Here is a 22,662-nt window from a genome sequence, read left to right as displayed (position 1 = left end):
TCACCTCAATGCCATTAGTCTTGTGCATACCCTTTATCTTCTCTCATGATTGACAACTGGAATTGAATACGTTTTACTATCATTGCACCCAGTAAGAACCAGTGCACACTAGAAATGCAGCCAACAGAGGAATGCTCAAAGCGTCATAAGTGGAGATACGACTGTTAAATACACCGTTGTCTTACCTTTGAGTTATGAGATAAGATAATAAATAATCAACATAGATTATAAACTGCATCACATCATTAGAACCACTCTATCACAGAGGTTTTTAACCCTATCCCTTTTTTTTTTTACAAGATAAAACAAAAACTGGTCAATGAATTATCACGAAACTTGGTGTACGGATGTGATATGAGTCACAGAAGAAAGAACTTATTCCCCCACTTGATTGGACTTTGCTTTTTTCTATATTTTCATATTTTTCACCGGCATTAATTCCATGGATCTTGATAAAAAAGATGATAATAATCAAAATCATCATCATCTTTATCATCATCATCATCATCATCATCATCATCATCATCTGGATGAATGCTCGATAAGTGCCTGTCCTTAAATTTGGTTTTGTTATATTTCAGGCTGAAATCATCCAGCTGCCTGGAGCCACAACAACATGTGAGACGACACATACACGTCTGATTCCTCGGTTGCAGACACTGAGTCAAATTCAGCCCCAAACATTTGTTTCTCTTCATGATTTAATGAAGAAAACAATTGGGAGCAGAAAACTGAGGCGAGTCCTCTGGGAGCCACAGAGACTAACCCAGCTCGCTATACTCACTCGTTTATTATTTAAAAACAAAGTTTGAAATCTATCACTTCTTAAAACCTGAGGAAATGCATGATAGGTCAAAACACCTGAAACACCTGGAACTGTGAATGGATTTGGACGTTTGCACAGAGATGGTGCAGGAGTCTCTTCGATCGAGGATTCAAAACACAACATTTTGTCGTCTTCTAAAAGATGCGATGCCGCTGCAGTGAACTCAGCTTGTTTTTTTTAATTTGTCTCTAACTTCTTCATTCAATTCAATGTTCTGCTAACACATCTCATTTATTTTTTACTTTGCACACCGATGTTATTCATTACTCTCTTATCAAGTAGCTTATTATAGTCGACTCTGGCGCAGAGCTACTCAGAAAGTGGAATATTAAGGTTCATCCCCGCTGGTTTCACCTTGTACAACCTGCTCCGTGCTGTTTCTGTCACTATATGAAGAAATAACAGTTTGATTTGAAAGTGTTTTAAAGATGGAAAGTTTAGTTCGTTTTTTGTATAATTTATGTTCCAGCACTCACACAAACGCAGCCTCCAGACTTCCCTCCCTGCAGTTGCATCCAGTGTTCTGTTTAAGTTTCCAAACCCCTTGTCAAGTGCGTCCTTCGAAGCAGAATTCGGAACTCTTCCTATCTTCCTTATCTCCTTGGAGCGTCCTTCACGGGCCCTATAAAGTTCAGCTCTCTCACTTTGCTGTCACTGCCGGAGACAGCCAGCATGCTGCCTGCTGTCGTGAAGCTCTGCTGTGGAATCTCCTACCCACACCTGAGGAGTACGGCAGGTAAACATCGGCCATCATCTTATAGGAATTAAAAAGATAAAGGCCGCTCCGGGAATCCTCAGTTTTCTGTTGTTTTTTTTAACCTTTTGCATCTTCTCTTAAATCTTGCAGGACTCCAACGCACAACAATGGCAGTGATAGGCCAGGAGGTCGCACACCTGCAGCGGTGGGGACAAATGCAACAGCGCCTGAGATCACTTGCTGGTTTGAATTATAACGGTAAATATATTTTTCAATCCGACAACTCACGTTTGAAATGTTTATTGCAGCAGGACGTAGTTGGTGTTTAGGCTTCTAGGCTCCGACTTCATCACCTCCCCCAGATATGATATGAAGAGATAGGAATGGAGTGATGCAATTCTATTTATAACCCCCCTGTTGGAGCCTACAGGTGGATGCGGGGGTGGTGGAGGGGCTGAAGCAGCAGCAGCAGGGGGGGCAAGCAGAGGGACAGATGGGGCCACCAAATTGGCATGTTGTTCCTTGGAGAGGATTTTTGCAGCGGTTGAATACCACTCTGTTGGTTTCATTGATTTTCTCTCAAGTGCGGCTGTTTGAAAGAAGGTTTTCACTCCCGTGCCTTTCACAGAGTCCAACAGAGACGATGTGCCAGCAAAAGAAGATCAGCTGTTCTATGTGCAACAAGGCCGGGGAGCAATGAGGAAGGCCCTCAGCATGCTGGAGGACAAAGACGGGTGGAAGGTGGAGATCGCAGAGGTAATGTCTGATTAAAACAAATTCCTGTTACCAAATTGGGCATTTTATTACATTCACACTTGTATGTCGAATCTGTCTAGAGCACCGGGGATGTGATCTGCAGCAAAGCGATGCCGGGGGCCAGGAAGGTCTTCAGGCTGGAGGCGGTGCTGGAGGCCGGTGTGGACGAGCTCTATGACATCCTGTTCACCAGGGTGGAGGAGATGCACCAGTGGAACCCGAGCATTCAGCGAATCAAAGTGAGCCACTCACCTTTCAACAGGTCGCAAAGATGTAGGAAAATTGAAATACCACATGAAAATACTATCGAAGAAGACCAGGGCTCAGAGAGTGTTTGGACAAATATGCTTTTATTGTCTGGTCGTCTGCACATTTCTGTTTAAAGCCATGATTTGACTTTAGCAGCTGGATACGTGTTCTCACGTTGCTCGACCTGTCATCACATTTATCCAAGCCCAGCAGCTCAAGTGCTGCTCTACAAATTAAATCTGACATTTTCGTCTTCTGCCGCAGGTTCTGATGCACGTCGGGACCGAGACGATCGTCACTCACGAGGTTTCGGCCGAGACGGCAGGAAATCTAATTGGCCAAAGGGATTTCCTGAGTGTCAGACACAGCTGCAAACAAAGGTCCAGTGTTTATCTTGGAGGAGCAGCGATTCAGCTGGAGGCATTCCCACCTCAGGCGAGCTTTGTGAGGTTCGAGGATTTTTTTTACACACCCGCCAACACCTCTTTCTCAACCCGACATTAATCATACCGGGTCGAAATGTATTCGCCAGTTTCATTCAACTTCCTCTCATACAGTACAAGTTGTAAGGTCAGAACAGAAAAGCCTGTAGTGTGATAAACCCAGTTTTGATTTACTTTGGCATTTCAGTTTGTTATGACAGCCAGTCAGTGGCCTTAAACGTCTGCAGCCGTATCTCGTGTGATTAGAGAGACGTCAGAGGATGTTGAAGGATGTTAGGACGAAGGAACAGACTAGATTACAACATAACAATGTTTTTATAGCCGTCACATTTTTATTTAAATTTACATTTCTGAGGTTTTGCTAAAATAAAACATTAACCTTTCTACTTGAGCAACATTAAGTTAGTACTGGCTGTTAAATAGTTAAATATTTAAAGGTGAAGTGCTTGCCCAGTGTAGACCTAGTCCCTTATACAACAGTGTACTATATCATTAACTTTGCCTATAGTTTATTCTGTTTAATGCAATAATAATTATTATGTATTAATAAAACATTACATTACATTTTCATATTAGTTAATGTCAGTTAATTAGTTAATTAGATAAATTAATGATTTTTATTGGTGCGTTTACAGAGCTGAGGATGGACCGACGTGCATCATCATTCAGCCTCTGGACGGGGACACGAGAAAGAGTCACTTCACGTGGCTTCTTAACATGGACGTGAAGGTAAAGTCATTCAATCACACACACAAGAATTAGTGAATAGAAAAACCTTATGCAGACTCACAATGGGAGAAAATATCCTTTTCTGCAGCGATCGATTGTTTCCTGATTTTGCACATTGTGTATTTGCTCTTTCACTCCCACGGTGCTTTAATTGGATGAGTGGTGAGTTTATCAGCTTGGCCAATTTCCAGCTGCTACCAATTAAATTAACAACTCCAAAACAAAAGAGAGAACACCACTTTCAGTCTGGTCCAAGCATCTCTATACTGCCCAGATGCTTAAAAAAACAAACATTGGGATTTAATACATTCTGCAGTAAACTTCGAGCAACTTGTCTACATTCTCTCAGGAATAACACACACAAATGGCTGTGACATGGAATCCAACATTTACACATTAGACGTTTGCTAGAGAAAAAAGAACTTGCACAAATATCCTGATGAGTGGCATATGGAAGCAGAGCTGAGAAGGCCAAGGTGGTGGAGGCAGGAAACAACACAATCAGTGATGGAATGAGTAATGAATAAATAACCTGCTATGTTTGTGCAGCTGTTGAGTGATCCAGGAAATTACCTGATTTAGCTCCTCATTTGACACGGTGCATGAAATGATTTATACTATGTTCATATTTTATAGAATACACAGTATTTATGTAGATACACTGTGTTCCTGGATGGGATGACCCACAACTGTAATTGTTGTTGCTGACATTAGAGTACATGCTTTTTTTCAATTATCATTCTTCTTCTCTGTTTTCCAATTACCAATGCTTCGCTGGAAGTTCATTATTCAATCTTTAAATAATAATCGGACAAAATAACCTTATTTCAACTCAACTGTTTCGTGTCGAGATCCACCTTCCAGCTTTGCTTTCCAGTGTTTTCAACCACATCACATGAGTTTGCTCGTTTGTCAAGTTCAGTTCAAGAATAGGACTTGAATTAATTCAAATTTTCTTTTACTGAAGCATCCTGCTATTGGGAAACAAATTTACACATGAAAAGAATATATTTCTTACGCAGCAGGAGAATATCAGGACCTGATAGTCAAGCCCATTTTGTTATTGTGATCAAAAAACAATGTGAGGGTTTAACGGTGATAATGTATTCTTCAGGGGTGGCTGCCAAAGTCCATTGTCAATCAGGCTCTGCCTCGAGCACAGCTGGAATTCACCAGACATCTCCGCAGACGCCTCACAGCGAGAACCACCCTTAGCTGACTGAGTCTGTGTGACACCCACTCGTCAGCAGCAGCAGCAGCAGCCTGTCATCATTCACAGGGGGAGACTGAGAGACGGAGGCCCCCCCACAGCCCGGCAGGAGGCCGCCCTTTCCTCAAATGCAGAGGCGCTGCCTGTGGGAGAAGCTCTGCTCCTAATGCTGTGTAGAGCAGAGCTGGAGGAGATGAGCATCAGCAGCCAGGGCCAGCCTGGCACAAAGACAGCTGGCTTCTAATAGGAAATAATATCAAGTCTGCCAATCAAACCTCGTTAACACTGTGGAGTCAACACTCCTCCATTGACACATGAGTAACTGCACTCTGCGTATGACTGGATCAAACCAATAAAGTGATTTCATTGTTTCATCTTTCTGATTCATGGTTAAGGACACATATAAAGCAGCACCTCATAACAGGATCATCTTCTTCATTCAGATGCATTAAATAGAGGAATGGATTAAAACTGACTGGACCTGTGGATAGAAGATCTGAGCTCTGTAAAACCTCAGTGCTACACTGACATACCTCAATCTCCACAACCATCTACAATACACACCTACCTTATCAGGTGGTATATTTAACCAGAGAGACATTTCCCATCAACCCCTCTTGCTCGCACTGCTGCTGCAGTATTGCTACCTGTTGCTTCAGCCCCTCCACCACCCCAGCATCCACCTGTAGGCTCCAACGGGGGGTTACAAGTATTTGCTCATCACTCCCATCATTCCTGTGTAATCATATGGGGGAGTGATTAAGTTGGAGCCTAGATGCCAAACACTAAATCTGTTGTAATAAATATATTACATGATTGAACGTGAGTTGTCTGACAGAATTACATTTAAACCCAGCTAATCTATTCCATCATTTCCTTTTAGGATCAAAAATATAGACAGGGTGCATGCAAAGTAGTAAAGTTCAAATGCAAATTCCCGGACACAGGGGCTGCAGAGGGTTTGGGGTTCCATTCTGTGTGCCAAAGTGCCCTGGGGCAAGATGTGCAATGGCAAAACTGTTCTGTAAAGCGCTTCGGGTGGTCATGAAGATTATAAAAGCACAATATAAATCCTCAGACATGCTGATACAATAAGATGTTATAGTTTTCAACCAAACCTCTCCAATTACCATACTTTTGGTTTTGTCCACTGAAGCCGAGAAGGAAAAAGCCACAACAACAGTAAATAACAACAATCTTGGTTCTTTCAAATGTCTTTTACTTTGTTCTCCATACCACTTTAAAAATTCAATAAATATTAACATTTAAAGCTTTCATCCACGTAGGTATATACAAGAACTATACAATACAAATAATGATGTTATGGACTGCAATGCAGGAATGGTGTACCACGATGACCGACCACAGTCTGCAGACTTACAGCATCACCTGTAGTTTCCAATTACAAAACACAACTTTTCATGACTTGAAATTTACACTATATACATTATTATCTGAAAAATATATCAGTTACAAAAAAAAAACCTTCATGATTTATTGTTTTCTAAAATCTTTTTTGTGAGGGCACGCTGCAGCAGGGATGAGCCTCGCTGATTTATCACCACAAAATTGGATGCGGACAATATTAAAAACAAAGAAGCACCGGGGACAGAGAAGTCATGAAGGTCTCTGCCTGGAGTGATGACTATGAAACCTGGAGTGTGCCGAGGAAATATTTATAGACCTTAAAAGCTGTTGTATTATTATCGATTTTGAAAAATGTCGAATTTTTTTGTAATTTGCTCTCTTTCATTCTCAGATGACAAGATCTGAAATCACAACAAATGTGAGTCTAATGTTAGCATGTGGCTAGCTTAGTATGATAACTGGAAGCAGAGGGGGGGAATCCGCTGAAAAACATGAAACGCCAAGCTCGGCATACAGAGCACCTGTTTCAGCTGGTTACTTGGAAACCTCATAGCAACAAATCCTGTCTAGAAGGTCACTGTGTGAGTGGCAATGCCAAACAATTGTTACAACAATGTTACTGCTTTCAAAATCTTAATGTCAACGGTATTTCATTACTTGCTTGGACTGAATAAATTTGGCTTTTTTTGTCTGTGTCTTTACCATAGTAACAGGGGCTCTGATTGGTCCATTGGTATGTAATGAACAGCGCCACCTTCAGCCTCAACAAGAACAGGTGGATGGAGGCTTATCAGGAATTACAAACATTTTTAATCCCTAACCCTTTCCACTTAATTCATTGATATTTTTAAAAGCAGAATACATTAAATATAACAGGCTTTCAATGCATAATTGTAATCTTAATGTAATAGGTAAAAGATAAACTGTATGCAGAGATTGCAGAGTGGTCTATAATTATTCTGTTGGAACACTCAGGACCCCATAGGTAGCACCTGCATGCCTGCAACCATGGCCTTTGACCTCTAGTCATGTTCACAATACCAGTTCAATAGTAGTTCTAATGCACTTGAGAAAAAACAGGCTTACATAACTGTACACAGATAAAAACATGAATGTAGCAATGCAGTCATCACATTTTGAACACGTCTTGTAGTCGTTTAATTTTACAGCACCTTTGTTTTGACAACTTCATTTTCTCCCGTTTCATATTTGAAGCACAGAGGGCAGGGCGACAGAGGTCGCTCTGGAGATTTGATGAGGTAACCATCACTGGTCAGTTCACTGGCATGGGAAAAAAAAAGAAAAGAAAATATCTGCAGCCTGACTGCAAGTCTATCAGATGCTACGCAGGCTGAGCTGATGTATGAGAGCGTCTCACTGAGCAGCATGTTCACAGCATCGCTCACTGTCTTATTTCTGAGCCGACAGGGTTCTGTGACTGGAGTCCCTCTCGGATCCTAAATCGTCCCTTCTTGACTTGGCAGTGACTGGGCCTAACGTGCTGTTTGGACTGTGCTCTTTAGAGGCACCTCTACTGGAGTCTGCTGTGGGCCGTGGCGGCTCTGGAGGTAGAAGAGGCCCCGGGTCAGAGTCTTCCTTCTCAGCTACGAGGAAGGAGGCACTGGTGGGGACCTGGGGCAGAGAGGCACCTGTGGATGTGGAGGATCCAGCAGCGTCGGCGGCGGTGGTCGACAGCGGGGCGGTGGACCATGGCCGTCTGCTGGTGGCTTTAGTGGTTTGTGGCGGGCTCTCGGTCATGGCAGGTAGAGGCTCTTTGGATGATGAGGATTGAGAAGGAGTGGAGGATTCACGTTCGACTAAGACCACAGGGGCATTTTCAATATCAGGGGAATGAGTGGCGAGGTTTTCTTTCTTGTTGCAAGACTCACAACAAAGCTTATTATATCCGGGGATTGAACAATAACGGGCTAGAACTTCCATTTGACAGAAAATCGATTTATCCCCCAGACATGGCTCATCTAGTCATTACAAGAAAAGAAAAAACATAATAAGAGTGAGATTGAAAAAAGAAAGTCATGTAATATGGATTTTACAGTTTCTATCTATAAGATTGATTTCTGATATAAGAAAGGTAGATAGATAGATAGATAGATAGGTAGGTAGGTAGGTAGGTAGGTAGGTAGGTAGGTAGGTAGGTAGGTAGGTAGGTAGGTAGGTAGGTAGGTAGGTAGGTAGGTAGGTAGGTAGGTAGGTAGGTAGGTAGGTAGGTAGGTAGGTAGGTAGATAGATAGATAGATAGATAGATAGATAGATAGATAGATAGATTGATATATTGATTGATCGATTGATAGAAGTGAAATTGACATTATTTTCAGGCCTGGTAAACCACAGATCAGATTCCCCTGCTGATAAATTACATATTGACTTACTTGAGGAGATTTTGTGGACGGGGTTTTCAGAAACCTTCTGTCGTGTCGCTTCATCGGCTTTTATCGTGGTATTTACGATCTTCTCAACACTGAGAGAAGACACTGGCTGTCCTGGAGGGATTAACAGCAGAGAAAGGACAAAATTAGGCTAAACGATATTCCTTAAAAAGAAAAGTTCAATGACGTCTGGCTTTAAGAACAGAGAGGAGTCTTTCAGAAACCTGTAATAAAGCCCGGTGCTATTTACAGATTCACGAAGCACAACCTGTACTTCCTCCTGTTTTTCAGCAAAGCCACTATTTTCCACTCGCTGACTGCTCAGAGAAGCAGAATGGTGCTCGCAGCTCTCTGGAGGCGAAGTAACACCGTGAAAGCTGAGGTGAGGAAACGCCTCAGTGCAGAAAAGAGGATGAGATATCTTTTCAGATCAAACAACGTCCCATTCAGGAGATCCTTAAACCCATCCAGTTGCATCAGGCACATACACTTCAATGAGGGTTGACTATTTTAAGGTTTAAGGCCTTGTTTTCCAAAAAAGAAAAAATCTGTTCACAAGACCTTCGTTTTAGAAAATATCTGAATCCAGTATGCCGGGGCAGTAGGTGGCGATAAAGGCTACATCAATGATTTGTCAAATAACAGAGAAGAACACTGAGGTACAAGTACTACTGGGCGCGCGTGTGTGACCAGAGTTTTTTAAAATCTGCATTTTAGAAGTTTGTAAAAATCTCAGTTTAAGTGACTTATAACAACTTTCGAGCCCAAACACTGAGGGAAGGGTTTCTTTTCCAAAACATCAGCATTAACATGTCCAGGTTGTAAGACTGGATTTGTTTACCCCTCATGTTACCAGAGAGTCTGTGCCAAAGCTTCGGAATTGATCAAGTTCCCAGATTGTCAGAAAAGTCTAGTCATCAGAGATGATCTGGGCTAAAACTTGTGTCGTCTGAGCTCAGATTTGGCTTTAATACTTGAAGGACCACACAGCACAGTCAGAGGAGCTGGTGTGATTCATCCTAGAAGCAGAAAAGTGTATTCAATCATGTTTATGTAAACAGTATTACAGGGTGGTGAAAAAAGCTTTAACCTCAAATCCGGGCCTGTTGTGCCGATTTTTTGACGTGGCTCATGTGTGTGTCGATGTTAAATCTGAGTTTCAACTGTTAGTTCTGGCTAAATTCTATCATGTAAGCAAATGTGCAGTTTTATGTGGTTGTGAGATTAACGTTGAGTCAGAGGAACATCATGCCATGAGAACGACCCTCAAATCTACTGCCAGGGATTTATGACTACATGCGCAGGATGCAGCATGTATTAACGACCACCCACAAGTTCGTACAGAAAAACATACAAATCTTAATCCCACTTCTTTGGCAAATGGAAATAACTTGCTCGGGCAGAGACAGCTTCTCTATCGGTGAGTGCAATGCAGGCAGCAAAACCACAAAATGGATCAACTCCGAATGCTCTCACCTGGACAATAGTTGAGTTTGCAAATGAGGACGGTTTCCGGCTTCTCGCTCTCACACTCTCCGATGGTGTTGTCGCTGGCCTTGCAAACCACCTGCCTCTGTTGGATTCCTTCGCCGCAGGTCACCGAGCACTGACACACATAAGACACACAGCAGACAATTCAACCTGTGCAGTAACATTTTTATTATACATTCATTACGCTTCCAAACATGGTCACTATGCCAACACCGACAACAACACACTGAGCAACTACGATAGTCATTTTGTTGAACCAGTGTTGATGTCTATGTAGTATCCACATCCCCCTTCACAATAATCATCTCAAGACTTGTTTTGATTAGAAATCTATTTGAGCGTCTTCTATTTATATCATCACAGAATGGAAATCCAGAGTTAGGTTACATAGAGTGTGTCAACCATATAACTTCTTTTATTCCCCAGACTAAACAAATCGTAAATTGACAAAGAAACATCAGCTGCCTGTTAGCTGGTTCAGTTGCGTACACACAGTTACACCTGGCAGTTTCTAGGCGTAAATATTTAGGAAAATGGACCTCTGTGTGCACTTTGTGTGATGCATTCTTTTAACATAGTGTTGCGTGAATCTGCGATAAAACCAGGCTAGGTTTGACTCTCAGCCTGTATATGAAGGTAGACCACGTGTCTCCACTTCCTTCCATTGCACAAAAATGAAGCCAAAATATCCCGGATGCAAACACTGGCATCTTGCACATTTAGAGCCACACTCTGCGTGGTAGCTTTTCTATTTAACTAACATGGAGGAGGCAGGTTAATAACGTTTTACAGCCAGACACCAGGGGGCAATGGAGACACATGTTGTCCATCTACAGTCCATTGTTTGACTTTAACCCCCCCCCCCCCGCCCCCCCCTTACCTGAGACCAGGCCCCTGTCCTCCACTGGGCGGGGCATGTTGTGTGGTTACACGCCCTCCTCGTCTCCGGACGGTTCTCGGTGCAGTGTTTGCTGTGGACGGGCCGGTTGGTGCCGTTGTGGAGCGCCTGCATGCACTGCACCACCCTGGTCTGGTAGCCAAGCTTCCCGCAGGTCTTACTGCAGGGAGTCCACTCCTCCACCACCCACCTGTCGGCACAGCGAGTCTCCATGTCTCCGTCGCTAGTCAAGATTGTACTAATAGTCCCTCGATAATTGCATACATTATACTAGGGTTGACATTTAGAGGGAGAGCTATCATGACCATTGTTAATGCTTAATTAGCCGTAAAAAAAGTATGGATAGACCGTAAATAGCTGCAGGTCACTCACGTTGGCTGGCTGCACTCTTGCACATTGCAGCGTTTGCGGATGGGTTTGGGCTTTTTGCTGGTTTCACAGAAGTTACGATGCACCAAGCGACTGTCACTTTTCCTCCTGCAGCCGTATTTTGTGTACTGAATGCCTGCGGGGTAGAAACATGTCGACGGATATTCAATTAAAATCACTCAAGTAGAAAATCGACAGATTGAAAAAAAAAATTTAATAGCAATCGTTTTTCAGTTTGTGAAAAATGCTTGAAGCTATTATCAGCTGCTCATAGATTAATTTAGCATCTTTCTCAAGCTGCCAGCACTTGCAGACCAGTTATAACAATGACTTGATGGAACACTTGGTGGAAGGAAGCGTTACTGGTCAGAGAAGAACCCAATTCATTTTGGTGGGGATCTGGGGACTTATTTACTTTCTTTAACATATTAAAAAAACGTTTTCACTGTTTTCCCAGGGCATTAATCATGGATCTTGATGTAATCTGTGAGGGTGAGCACAGTGGTGCCGCCTGATTTGATTTAAGGGGGCTGTTCGGCCTTGGCGCAAGTATGTGCTCAACTGAGTGCCAGTGTTTTTTTTGTGTGTTTTTCAACTCGCTGACCTCCGCCACATGGTTTGGAGCACTGAGACCAGCTCTTCAATGCCCACTCGTAGGTGTCCAGTTCGGCTAGAAGTACATTGTTGTTGGTGATAAGCGGTAACAGGTCCTCGTGTATGATGTACTTATACGTCAAGCTGACTTTTGTATCTTCCTCCTGCGGCAAAACCTGCAACAAAGAGGAGAAACTTTTAATTGATGTAGATAGATGGTGGAAAAGTGTATTTAAAGTACATGATTGAGTCCCACTAACCAGAACAATGATGCCCTCATGCAGAGGACCAGTTGTTTTCAGGGTCTCCTTCTCATCAGTCATGGAATACTCCCACTGTAAACCGTTCTCGATGAAGGTCTTCGACTCAGCGTCCTCACTCTTTGCATTCAGTATGAAGTTCCCAGTAACTTGATTCTTCACAGCTGTAATGAAGGAGAAGGTATTTAACGCATGTGCGGTGGAAAAGAAAGTAGTTTTTCGTTGCATTTATTCCTCATCTGAAGAATCAAACCGAAGTTCTGGATCAAACGTCCTTTGCCACACAACACAGTGTTTTCCTTTAAGAAGGGGGAACGTGTCAGTATGTATTTTGAGATGTTTGGCTCTGCGGTTAGCCAACAGTAATTCCTCCAAGTTGTGTGTCATCTCTTCTTCCCATGAGCTAATCGAAGCCAGAAAGATAAACAGCGGAGAAGAGAGGAGAGGGAGGGTTTGGCTCAACGCCCCAGCGATCTGGACTCACAGAGACAGAGCTGCTGAGAGCACAAAGGATACGAGGCCGTCGCCACCTCACATACTGTGATTTGTGAATGTGGGCTATGCAAAGCAAATTGGACTTACTGATTGGACCTGCACTGTACTGGAAACTGCATTTGCTGCCATGTGCATTATCCGTGCAATCTTCCAACTGCTCAGTTACAGTCATCTCATTGACGTGACATTCTATCGCCGATCAGATGTCATTTCGCTCTTTTCACGTTGGCACTTTCTAATTGCACATCACATAATGCCCCCCCCCCCCCCCCCCCAAGGGAAATAAATCACAAAGAAGTTTCTCAATCAAGCTGTGATAAATGCTCTCATTCCTTGTTTTAAAGATTTAATAGAGAAAATATACTTAATTCAAACAATAATGGTTCTGTAATGAGCCCCAGGGAGGAAGACGATTGTGAATTATTCTCTATTCAGCTGCTGCATATAATGTTTCCGATCCGGAAGAGAAAACACAAGCGCTGCTGGAGCCTTTTCCCACATCCGCAACTTTACAGGTGACCTGATTAGACATGTGCTTCTGAAAGCCTTTCATTGTAGCACTGTATCAATAGTGTGTGTAATGTCAAACACCACAGGGGCATCCCATCTGGCTACAGATACTGTATATGTATATATATATATATATATATAACCCTATATTTATTCATTCTGTTTGATTATGAACCGTTCAAATATGCCCTTAGAGCTTAAAAGTTAGCTCTGAAAACTCGCTCCTTCAGAGAGGAATGCACATGAAGCCAGAGTGGATTCACAGTGGTTAAAGTAGATTTCATACAGTGCACTTCTCTGCAGCATGAACCTCTTCTCCACCACAGATTAGTTGTTTTTTTTTGATCTACAGCTTGGCCCAAAGCAATCCTCACTGTACTCACTAAAGACTCATTTTTTCAGTGGAGCTTCTGAGAAACGGTATGAGTACAAAAACATCAAGGTCGTGGTTATTATCTGAGGCCGTTTCCTGTCATGAGCTCCGGAAAATGTTTGGAAAACTGGGGCTGAATTTTTTCGGAGTATGCCTTACAACATACAGTATGACGAGCGCAGAACTAAATTCTCAGAGTCTCCCACTCAAATGTTTCAGTGTCCGCAGCAACTGACCGCAGCAATTTTGGAAAATGTCCGGAGTTCATCGTGGACTTGAGATCTTAACACACGAGTTGTTTCTTCAAGGACAATCCAGTCCGTTCATTAGTGTCCTTCACTCTTTCATCTGGTTGTTGAACCCAACCTCAGAACTTCAGAGCAATATTTAGACTCCTGAGCCATTTGATGGAGACACTTCAGCATCCGAGTCTTTGGGTGTTCGAGGATTTGTTGACAGATCAAAACCAACCAACGAAATTCCAATTCCACATTGGACTTGGATTTGGAGCATCACAAGGATAAGTATGTTTTTGACCATTCAGTTTGACCTCAGTGTTCAAAACAACATTACACCCTTCCCTGAACCTCATACAATTGACCCTTGCAGCCTCAGAGATTCCAGAGGGACGGCAGCAGGGTGTTGGGTATGTGCTGGAAAACTGGAGTCCTCTGTTGGAGTGAGTAACAACTGGGATGTCCACTACTCGGTAGTAATGCAATCTCAATCCCATTCACACACACGAAATCTTTAAAAAAAATGGACTTGTGTTATGACATTGTAGTCACACCCCACTTATTTTGTCTCCCAGGGTTAAACCACTCACCGATTATGTGAGGGGAGGTGTCGTTCTCTTCAATAACAATGTGGCGAGCTCCTATTGGGATGTCGAACATTTTCAGCATTCCTGACAAGACAAAGAGAAAGGTTCAGCTGGGAGCCTCAAACAGTGCAGACTTATTCTGGGCTGTAATAGCAGCCAATTATTTCTGAAGCAAGACACTGAGACTGAAAATGCAGTACTTTGATGATGGTTTGGGAATCAGGCTGTGGTCCGTCACAGAGGACAGAGACGATGTGTTTAAGGCCTCTGGATAAGTTGTGTAATATCATGACCCCTCTGAAGACAGAGCCGCTGATCTCAGCAGCTCTCTGTCCCCACAGTTGATGATTACCGTTCTTCTTTGGCGTCTTGGTGAGCGTCAGCTTCACGGTGCGACAGTGGGAGTTGTCCCCCTCGCACACTCCACACTTGTCCTCTTGTTTATAGGAGCCGACCTCCTTGTCACAGCCAACGTGCTGTGAAGTGGAGGGGGGTGGGGGAGGGGAGATGGTCAATCAAAATGGCATCTGACTTTTAGGTTTTAGATGATACGTAGTGAAAACACACCCAGACATAACAGAGCGCAGCCAAAACAGTGCGTGACCGGCCTGCCACAGCGGAAATCCCAACTTTAGGCCCAAGGTGAAAATTGAGACAAAATACTGTCTGTGTGTGTTTGTGTTGGAGGAGAGAGCAGAAGTGAGCAGCGTTCACAATTACTCACAGTATAGTTTACAAGTATCCCTGCAGCTCTTTTCCAACGGCACCATTTTATTATCAAAGCACAATTTAAAAAACGGTTAAGGCCCTGACGTAATTACTGTTATTATATTAATAATAACTGTAATTAAACGTAGAAGTAATAATGCACTCAAGAGACGGATTAAATACAGAGCTGAAATAAATGAATAAAAAAAGACATTCTTAAATCATTCATTGGTTCAGGATTTCTCAATGAAGGAAGTGGAGAAATTGTAGTTTACAGTTTTCTTTTAAGTAATAAAACATAGTATTTTATATGTTTAAAAAATTGGCTGTATTTGTGTTTGTCGGTGCACAGGCGTTTTTCGTCAAGACGTACCAGACACTCTCCTCGAGCGCACACGCTGAAGGGGTCTGAGTAGCTGCAGCGGGTCCCATCATGCATCACCTGGTTCATGAACACCACCTCCCCTGTGTCCTTCGACTTGCAGCTCAGCTCGCACTTGCGGCCGTCTAAAAAAAACAAAGAAACACACACCCCTCGGTTCAGAATTCAGATAACGGCACGGAAGGAGCGACTCCTGCAACCATCCAGCATCAGCTTGCTGCTCTGGCTGACCTCGGAGAGAGCGAGCCAACCCGTGCTTCACCCTCCACAGCCTTACCATCTGGGTGCTCGTATGGCAGCCAGGTGTGCTTGATGTTCTTGTGGTATTTGTTGCTCCTCTGGACACACTGCTGAGCACGGAAGTCCTCGTAAGGTCCAGCACACTCCTCGGTGTTGCACATCTGGTAGTCGAAAGTAGAGCCGGGGCAATCTCGACCACCGTACGCAGGCCTGGACCGACGATAAACAGGAAACCACGTTAACCAGCGGGACATTCTACAGGTTCGTTCTTCAGGGGATGATTCGCAGGTCTGAAGGCTGATCCTCCCTCATTCGGCACATGCATTGGAAATCTATTATAGAGCATATTATAGTAGAGTATATTGCTATAATATCTAATTCCACACATTCATTTAGAAATTGGGTTATCTGAGAAAATAAATAAAAGCTGTGTTGAATTGAAACTGACCTGAATAAAATATAATTTATATCTATGTTTAGAAAATCATAAAAAAAAAAGCTTTACAAGAGGAAGGCGGTATATTTTTCTTCCCAAAATATTCTCCTTTTTGTTTTCTGAGGGTTTTATTGTGTTCCAGATGTGAGCTTCCCTTTGTGTATTGTATTGTGAGGGAGTCCTGTGCCTGAACAGCATGTTTTGTCATATCTCTAGTACCCACTTACTTTGCAGTACACCACAGAATAAATTAAGCCATTATCTCAATTCTTGCCTGAAGATAAATGCTTGATTACATCCTGTGGGGATGCATTGACAATGGAAAATGTTATGACGTTTAAAAATAGAACTTAAATGGAGTAAGTGTATAGTGGCTCAAACTCCGCATCAACAGCTGGATCTAGTCTCCAGTTACATTTGACAGTATGACGTCTTCCTCTCTTGGATGAATAACACAGAGGCCGTTCCCCTGGCTACTCACGGAGGGTCGTTGCACTGTCGGCTGCGGGAGCGAATGCCACCGCCGCAAGTCCTGGAGCAAGAACCGGACTTCGACCAGGAGCCCCAGCTCCCGTCGTGGCCCTGAGGCTGCTGGCTCGATCTCCAGATGCAATGGCCCTTGAAGCACCACTGAGAAGACAAGAGAAAAGACAGACCTATGAGCCTGAAAGAAAGATAGTAAAACTCCAAATACTGACTTTGAAGCCGTGTCCAGCTTTTTCTTTTTTATTGTCTCCACTTCATCTCTTTAGAGAGCTCCGCTTTGCAATTATTGTGCCATGAAACTCATCATCTGAAGCAGATTCAGAGACATTCCTCACCTTTCCTGGTGCACACTCCGTCCCGTCCACCGGAGGTCCTTTTTTAGTTTTACAAAAGTACTGGTTGTCGGGGTGACTGCACCACAGCTGCTTGCAAGGGTCGTAGGTTCGAAACTAGATGAGAAAACAGACAGTGATTCTAGTTGGGAATGTTAATGAGCATACAGAGTTGTCTGTTTAATACCCATCAGAGACAAAATTGTGATTTTCTATTGGAAACAAATGAAACCATGTGAAAAACCTTAATATAATCTGGATCATACAGTATTGTCATCTCATTTTATTCTGATCCCTTGTGACGGGAGGATTGTCGATGAGAGGGGTACTCAGAGTTTCAGCTGACTCGAGAGCAGACGAATCAATAACGTCAGTCAACAAATAATTCTTGGGACTTAACTGGTGAGGGAGACTTACAGCTGTGCACATTTTATAACCGACGCCAAAGTCAAATCGGCACTGCTCGTCCATGGAGTAATTGATTCCGGGGAGCTCGGGAAGCTTGGGCCACTTGTGCTCAAAGGGATCATCCAGCAGGCAGTCGTAGGAGCTGAGGGGAAACATGAATGACAGTCATAAATGGGCCATGAGGTGTTTGAAGAGATGAAGGAGAAACTTCATTAAAAACACATTGAGCCATGTCACGGGAAGAGATGTCCAGCACTATGCCCACATGCCATCAGGAGGAATCATGGATTTGGAGAAGCACGACGTACTGTATGTATCGATTGAGCTCCTGCTTGCTGCATCGCGACCAGTGGTAGCGGTGGAAAGCCGCTTGGACCAGTGGCGCCATGATGCTCCCCATACTGGTCTCATCAGCGCAGCGGTTTCCCTGGCCGTCGTGCTCCATGCCCAGCCTGACGGAGGGAGGGAATGGTTTATTGAATAGGAGCGGATTCCTGCAGACACTTCAGATCACTGAGAAAAATAAAATCTTTGAGGAAAAGTGACAACTGGTCAAAATATTAAGTAATTCACTTCATTGTGGTGGCGCAGCTTCAAGGTTCTGTGGACTGAGACCCACAGCCGCTCTCTACTTTGATTTCTGTCTCAATTACTGAAGGTTACAGTTACAGAGAGAAAGTTATACAACCAGAATAAGCACAGAACAAGAAAACAACCAATTAAAATGGGATCTGGCAGCAGTTCCTTTTATTCGGGGCCTGTGTCTCTGATCATCCTAGAAACAAGACTTGTTAGAGAGATATCCTGCAGTAAATGACGTGTGACTGTAGCTGGCGTGGTCAGCGATATATATGTGTGTTCACAGGCAAGTCGCTAACTTTGTCTGTCATTAATAACACAAATAAAAATACACAATATTCCTCTGTGATGAGGATATTTGAATAATGCTTGTGGAGCTGAGATGAGCAGAGGCGACAGACGAAGGGTTAATAATTACAAGACGACCTCTTCAGCTGGAAAGAGTCATGTGATCCATTGTTAGTGTAAAAAACGATTGATTAAAGCTGCTTTAAATCAATGAACCGGCCAACTGGAAGGCTATACATAGCTTGTTTTCATTTACGTCATCTGCCATTGTACGTTGCCATTGTGTTGTCAAACTCAAGACTGCGCTCCTTGAGGCGTCACCTTTGTGCGAATGTGTGTCTGTGTGTGTTTGTGTGTCTGACAGAGCCACACAAATCAAGGCTTTTCTTTTTTTTTAACACGAGAAGCAGCTGTGTGGGTTTCTTCTTTTCTAGTGCGCAGCTTTAGTTCGATAAAAAATCATCCAACTTTTATCCTGTTCAGGATCGTGAAAAGCTAAACAGGATTTCCCAGCATGCCCGAGAAAAACACGGCGAAATTCTCCCCCTGCAGTTTACCGCACACCTCAATGGAGACCAGGAGCACACCACAGAAAAGGTACAGGGGTTTTATAATGAGATGAACGGAAGTCATGCCTCGTACGATGGGAATTTATAATTGAATTAGATAATATTAAAGTTAAGCAATAGGGACTAAGGATATTGTATTGTATTTTATTGTATTCAAATGTACCTATGACGACTTAATTTCCCTTCGGGGATGAACAAAGTAATCTATCTATCTATCTATCTATCTATCTAGATCAGATCTGGTTGCTTTTTCATTTAAAACAAATCGTCACTGTCAGTCTGGTGCAATTAAAGGCTGCGCTGGTAAACTGTGGGGCACACGTCAATCTCTAGGCTTTAAGGGGTTAATGACTTGCCTCACACCATGCACACAATTAGTTGATGGCTGGAGATAATCAGTCCGCACAGCACAGTATGTACCCTCTCATATTTTTCTTAAACGACATCTGGGATAAAGATGAGAGTCAGTGTGCTGATTGAAGTGTCGGGATGAGACGTGTGCACATATTCCACGGTTTTACATGTGACATCAATCAGTTGTCTCCTCTATGAATGTTTATCTGGATTTTTGACTCACCATTTATAGTTTATAATCTGTTCAGCCGTCTGTTAGATCCGAGCCATCTGAAGTCGCACTGTGAGTCTCATTAGTGTCGCTGGGGTTTGAACGTCTGATAAGTGAACCCGTGTTTACAGGAGACTGTGAAGCAGTGACGTCAGCGGTTTTATTCTTATCAAATCATTTATAACATGCATTACTCTTTTCAGGTTTCACTGATTCCCAATGGAAAAATGTAAATACATTTAGTACTACTTTATTAACTTTGGCGTTTCTGTTTTTTTATTGCACTGTCCAGTGGAGTTTGATAGAAAGTGAAAGAAAAGGGTATTTTTGGAATTTAATCCAGGGTCAACGGCTCTGCTTCTATCAACTTCTGGGATTCCTGGTTAGTATATATAAATAGCAGCATTGGTTGAACAGCAAATCATCAAACAAGAAAATGGTGATATGGAAGAAAACAAAGTAAAAAACTAAATTGGAGAGCAACAATTTGAAAGAAAGAACATAGCTCATAAACTGGACTTTTCAGTAACTTCATATCGCTACTTTCTCCTTGTCCTCTTAAAAGCCCTCCTCCCTAACCTTAACACTTTTTCATCTCCCTTAAGGTTAACTTTAAACGTCGTCATCAGGAGCAGCTCTTTCGGAGGATTCCAGAATACCGCCAAAGCCCTCTGAGCACTCAGATATAATATAGAGTCTGTCCTCTTTCCATTGTTAGAGGATGAAGAGGTGAGTGACCCGTTCTTTCATGTGTTGGACAGTTGATCACGTCTGTCTGGCCAGTTTTCAATGCTTTCGCAGGGGGAGGGGGTGGAGTTCACAGACCTTTAAATCCTCATTACACGAGAAAGCTTTCACCGAATCGATTTGGTGAGAGAACTTAAATGTGAAATCTAACAGCCGTGCACTCACGCAAATGAAACGCCAACATTTCAGCCGGCAGCTGTCCAGGGGGGATTGTTAGAAAGTATTGCATTAGCTTTAAAGTCAAAAGTATAAGGTGAATGAAAAGTACTCTGCTGTCGGAGCTGGGGACGTGACCTGAAGTGGAATCAACACACTTTACGTACAGAAAGATTTTGGTAAACTCCATCTCTGAGTTGAGATGAGATGGAATGAATCAGTTAAACTCTGATGCCCGCAAAGACAAAATATAAAACTACCACAAGAATATTACCAACTTGTATTTGGAGGTTTGATTCTCAGCGGTCGGCTGTGGCTGAGGGGGTAGAGTGGTCGTCCACCCATGTTGAGGAAGAGGAAATTAAAGTAGCATGACGGCCACTTTATTAGGTCCAATGCAACAGTCTCCCCGTGAGAATCTTCTCGACAAAACTCAAAATTGTCATCGTTTGGTGACATTGTTGTATAGATTAATTTACAGTCAATGTTTACTGCTTTTAAAAGCCGTGTTGCACGAGACAATATTATATGAGAAGTGAGGTTTTTTTTTTACAATGAAGCTGGCAGGATATTAGAAACTTAATTATTACAGCCACTTGTTGAATAAACACTTCAATAACAGAACAATATGCAGCGTGATGGACTGAAGAACGGCATGTACTGACCAAGATGCAGAGGTGTACGTGATGAGGTGGATTCTGAGTGAATTACAAAGAGGACAGAGCTATATACATATATATATATATATACAATTTGCATTAGGGCCCCATGAGACTCGGCCGGCCGTGTCATGATCACACCGTTACTCACACGTGGCCGGTTTCGTGAGCCACCACGAAGGCGGAGGAGAAGCCGTCCTCGTGGTTCAGAGTGCAGCTCCTCAGTGGGTGGCACATCCCCGTCACTGGAGCGTAGCCTGGGCGAGAGAAACAAGACCACACAGCCCCACTAATCAAGCACCGGGATGGAGGAGAGAAAGAAAATCTCGTCATGTGACACTGTTGAACTCAAGAAGCGTAAGTGACACAGGAGCGGTCGCTGTAAAGGTCTCAGTCTTTCTTTGATGTGGGGAACACTCATCAGAGAGACCATATATATTTATGTTCTAAGGAACAGGCTCTGAAGGTTTTGTCCTCTCTTTCCTTTATGAATCCACATATCTACACTTGTTTACTGCTTTTGGTCTGGAAAATAAGGGCACAGTTAGGTAACAGCCCTTTAAAAATACAGTAAACCCTGTGATGTACTAATGAGTCCTCTTCTGAAAGTGTCTGTTCATGATGTTTCAGAAGGTGGAGGATCACTTGTGTTTGAATTAAGACTGTACTTAGGACGAAAAGTATGAATTTAAAGTACATCTCAAGGATTTCAAGGCCTTTTAGAATTCAAATACAGAATAAAGGCACCTTGCCTAATGTGTATGTGTGTTTGTGTGTGTGTGTGTGTGTTTGTGTGCCTGCAGCCCTCTTTTGACAGCTTGTGCGCCAGACACCGCCTCACACAACATAAAGAATGACCCCAAAGAAAACAGAACAGCGAGCTCCGCAGCCTGTCATCATTAGCCAGCAGACGTTCAACACACACACACACACGCGCACACACAAAGAGCTCATCAGGACAACAAACTTTCAAAGCAAAGCACAAACATTTGAACAGAACTCGATCAAGAGGTGTGCAGCGATTCAGCTTAGCGCGTTCAGGTTTTGGTTCAGGGGCACGGCTAGCTCCGGCCTTTTCTTTTGGCAGCTTTCAGATCTGTTTTTGTTCCTTTCTTTCATGCGTTCTGACTGTCAGAAGATTCATTTTGGGCATGCAGGTAAAAAGCAGAACAATGCAGCAGCAGGCAGCCGGTGGTGAAGCGTGAATGTCAGGTTATCTCTGTTATTTCGGTCACAGCAGGGTGATCCCACGTTGATGGCTCCGGGGGTTGATGGACGTATTTAGTGCTGCGAGTGAAGCAGTGGGACGTAAAAAGCAGATGTAGAGCGTGACCCCCTTATCTCAAAGGAAGATAAAAGGAATCCAGGGGAATTCAGGTGACATTTCCATAAAGCAGGCAGCTTTGAAAGCCTTGCACATTGACGTGAAAAGGTTCAGAAGCAACAGCCCGGTCAAAAAAATATATGTATTTCTCTAGAGCTGAGGAGAGGGTCACGGATGAGCTACAGATCAGTGATGAGGACAGAGCATCGTTCTCAGGAGAAGCTCGTCTCCTTCGCCGTGAAAAGAACAGAAGTTGCTTCTGTGCGTCCCACAGCTCCATGTGTATCATGTGTGTGGATACATAG

At 43.2% G+C, this 22,662-nt stretch overlaps 2 protein-coding genes across 2 annotated transcripts in view; one reads left to right on the top strand and one right to left on the bottom strand.

Moving 5' to 3' along the window:
* The first annotated feature begins 1,498 nt into the window (after positions 1-1,498).
* Positions 1,499-5,154, top strand: star2 (steroidogenic acute regulatory protein 2). The gene is made up of 8 exons (XM_062378769.1): positions 1,499-1,562; positions 1,674-1,781; positions 2,152-2,279; positions 2,360-2,518; positions 2,793-2,977; positions 3,607-3,700; positions 4,815-4,898; positions 4,948-5,154. The coding sequence occupies exons 1-8, from the start codon at positions 1,499-1,501 to the stop codon at positions 5,152-5,154; spliced, it is 1,029 nt and encodes a 342-aa protein (XP_062234753.1).
* Positions 5,155-6,112: 958 nt separating this feature from the next.
* The window catches only part of LOC133931733 (A disintegrin and metalloproteinase with thrombospondin motifs 3), a 42,199-nt gene continuing 25,649 nt past the window's right edge, over positions 6,113-22,662 (bottom strand). The window contains exons 7-22 of the mRNA XM_062378670.1: positions 21,185-21,290; positions 17,779-17,922; positions 17,480-17,612; positions 17,066-17,179; positions 16,726-16,874; positions 15,846-16,018; positions 15,560-15,693; positions 14,831-14,954; positions 14,482-14,562; positions 12,278-12,441; positions 12,028-12,193; positions 11,427-11,559; positions 11,037-11,244; positions 10,142-10,271; positions 8,669-8,779; positions 6,113-8,257 (exon numbers count right to left, since the gene is read on the bottom strand). Coding sequence (XP_062234654.1) covers positions 7,689-8,257; positions 8,669-8,779; positions 10,142-10,271; positions 11,037-11,244; positions 11,427-11,559; positions 12,028-12,193; positions 12,278-12,441; positions 14,482-14,562; positions 14,831-14,954; positions 15,560-15,693; positions 15,846-16,018; positions 16,726-16,874; positions 17,066-17,179; positions 17,480-17,612; positions 17,779-17,922; positions 21,185-21,290 — 2,639 coding nt within the window. The 3' untranslated portion in view covers positions 6,113-7,688. The remainder of the gene's footprint in view (positions 8,258-8,668; positions 8,780-10,141; positions 10,272-11,036; positions 11,245-11,426; positions 11,560-12,027; positions 12,194-12,277; positions 12,442-14,481; positions 14,563-14,830; positions 14,955-15,559; positions 15,694-15,845; positions 16,019-16,725; positions 16,875-17,065; positions 17,180-17,479; positions 17,613-17,778; positions 17,923-21,184; positions 21,291-22,662) is intronic.

Source organism: Platichthys flesus, chromosome 20 (assembly GCF_949316205.1).
Source record: "Platichthys flesus chromosome 20, fPlaFle2.1, whole genome shotgun sequence".
NCBI classification, from domain to species: Eukaryota; Metazoa; Chordata; class Actinopteri; order Pleuronectiformes; family Pleuronectidae; genus Platichthys; species Platichthys flesus.
Note: the sequence above shows the minus strand (reverse complement) of the source record. Positions and strands in the feature narration are given on the sequence as shown.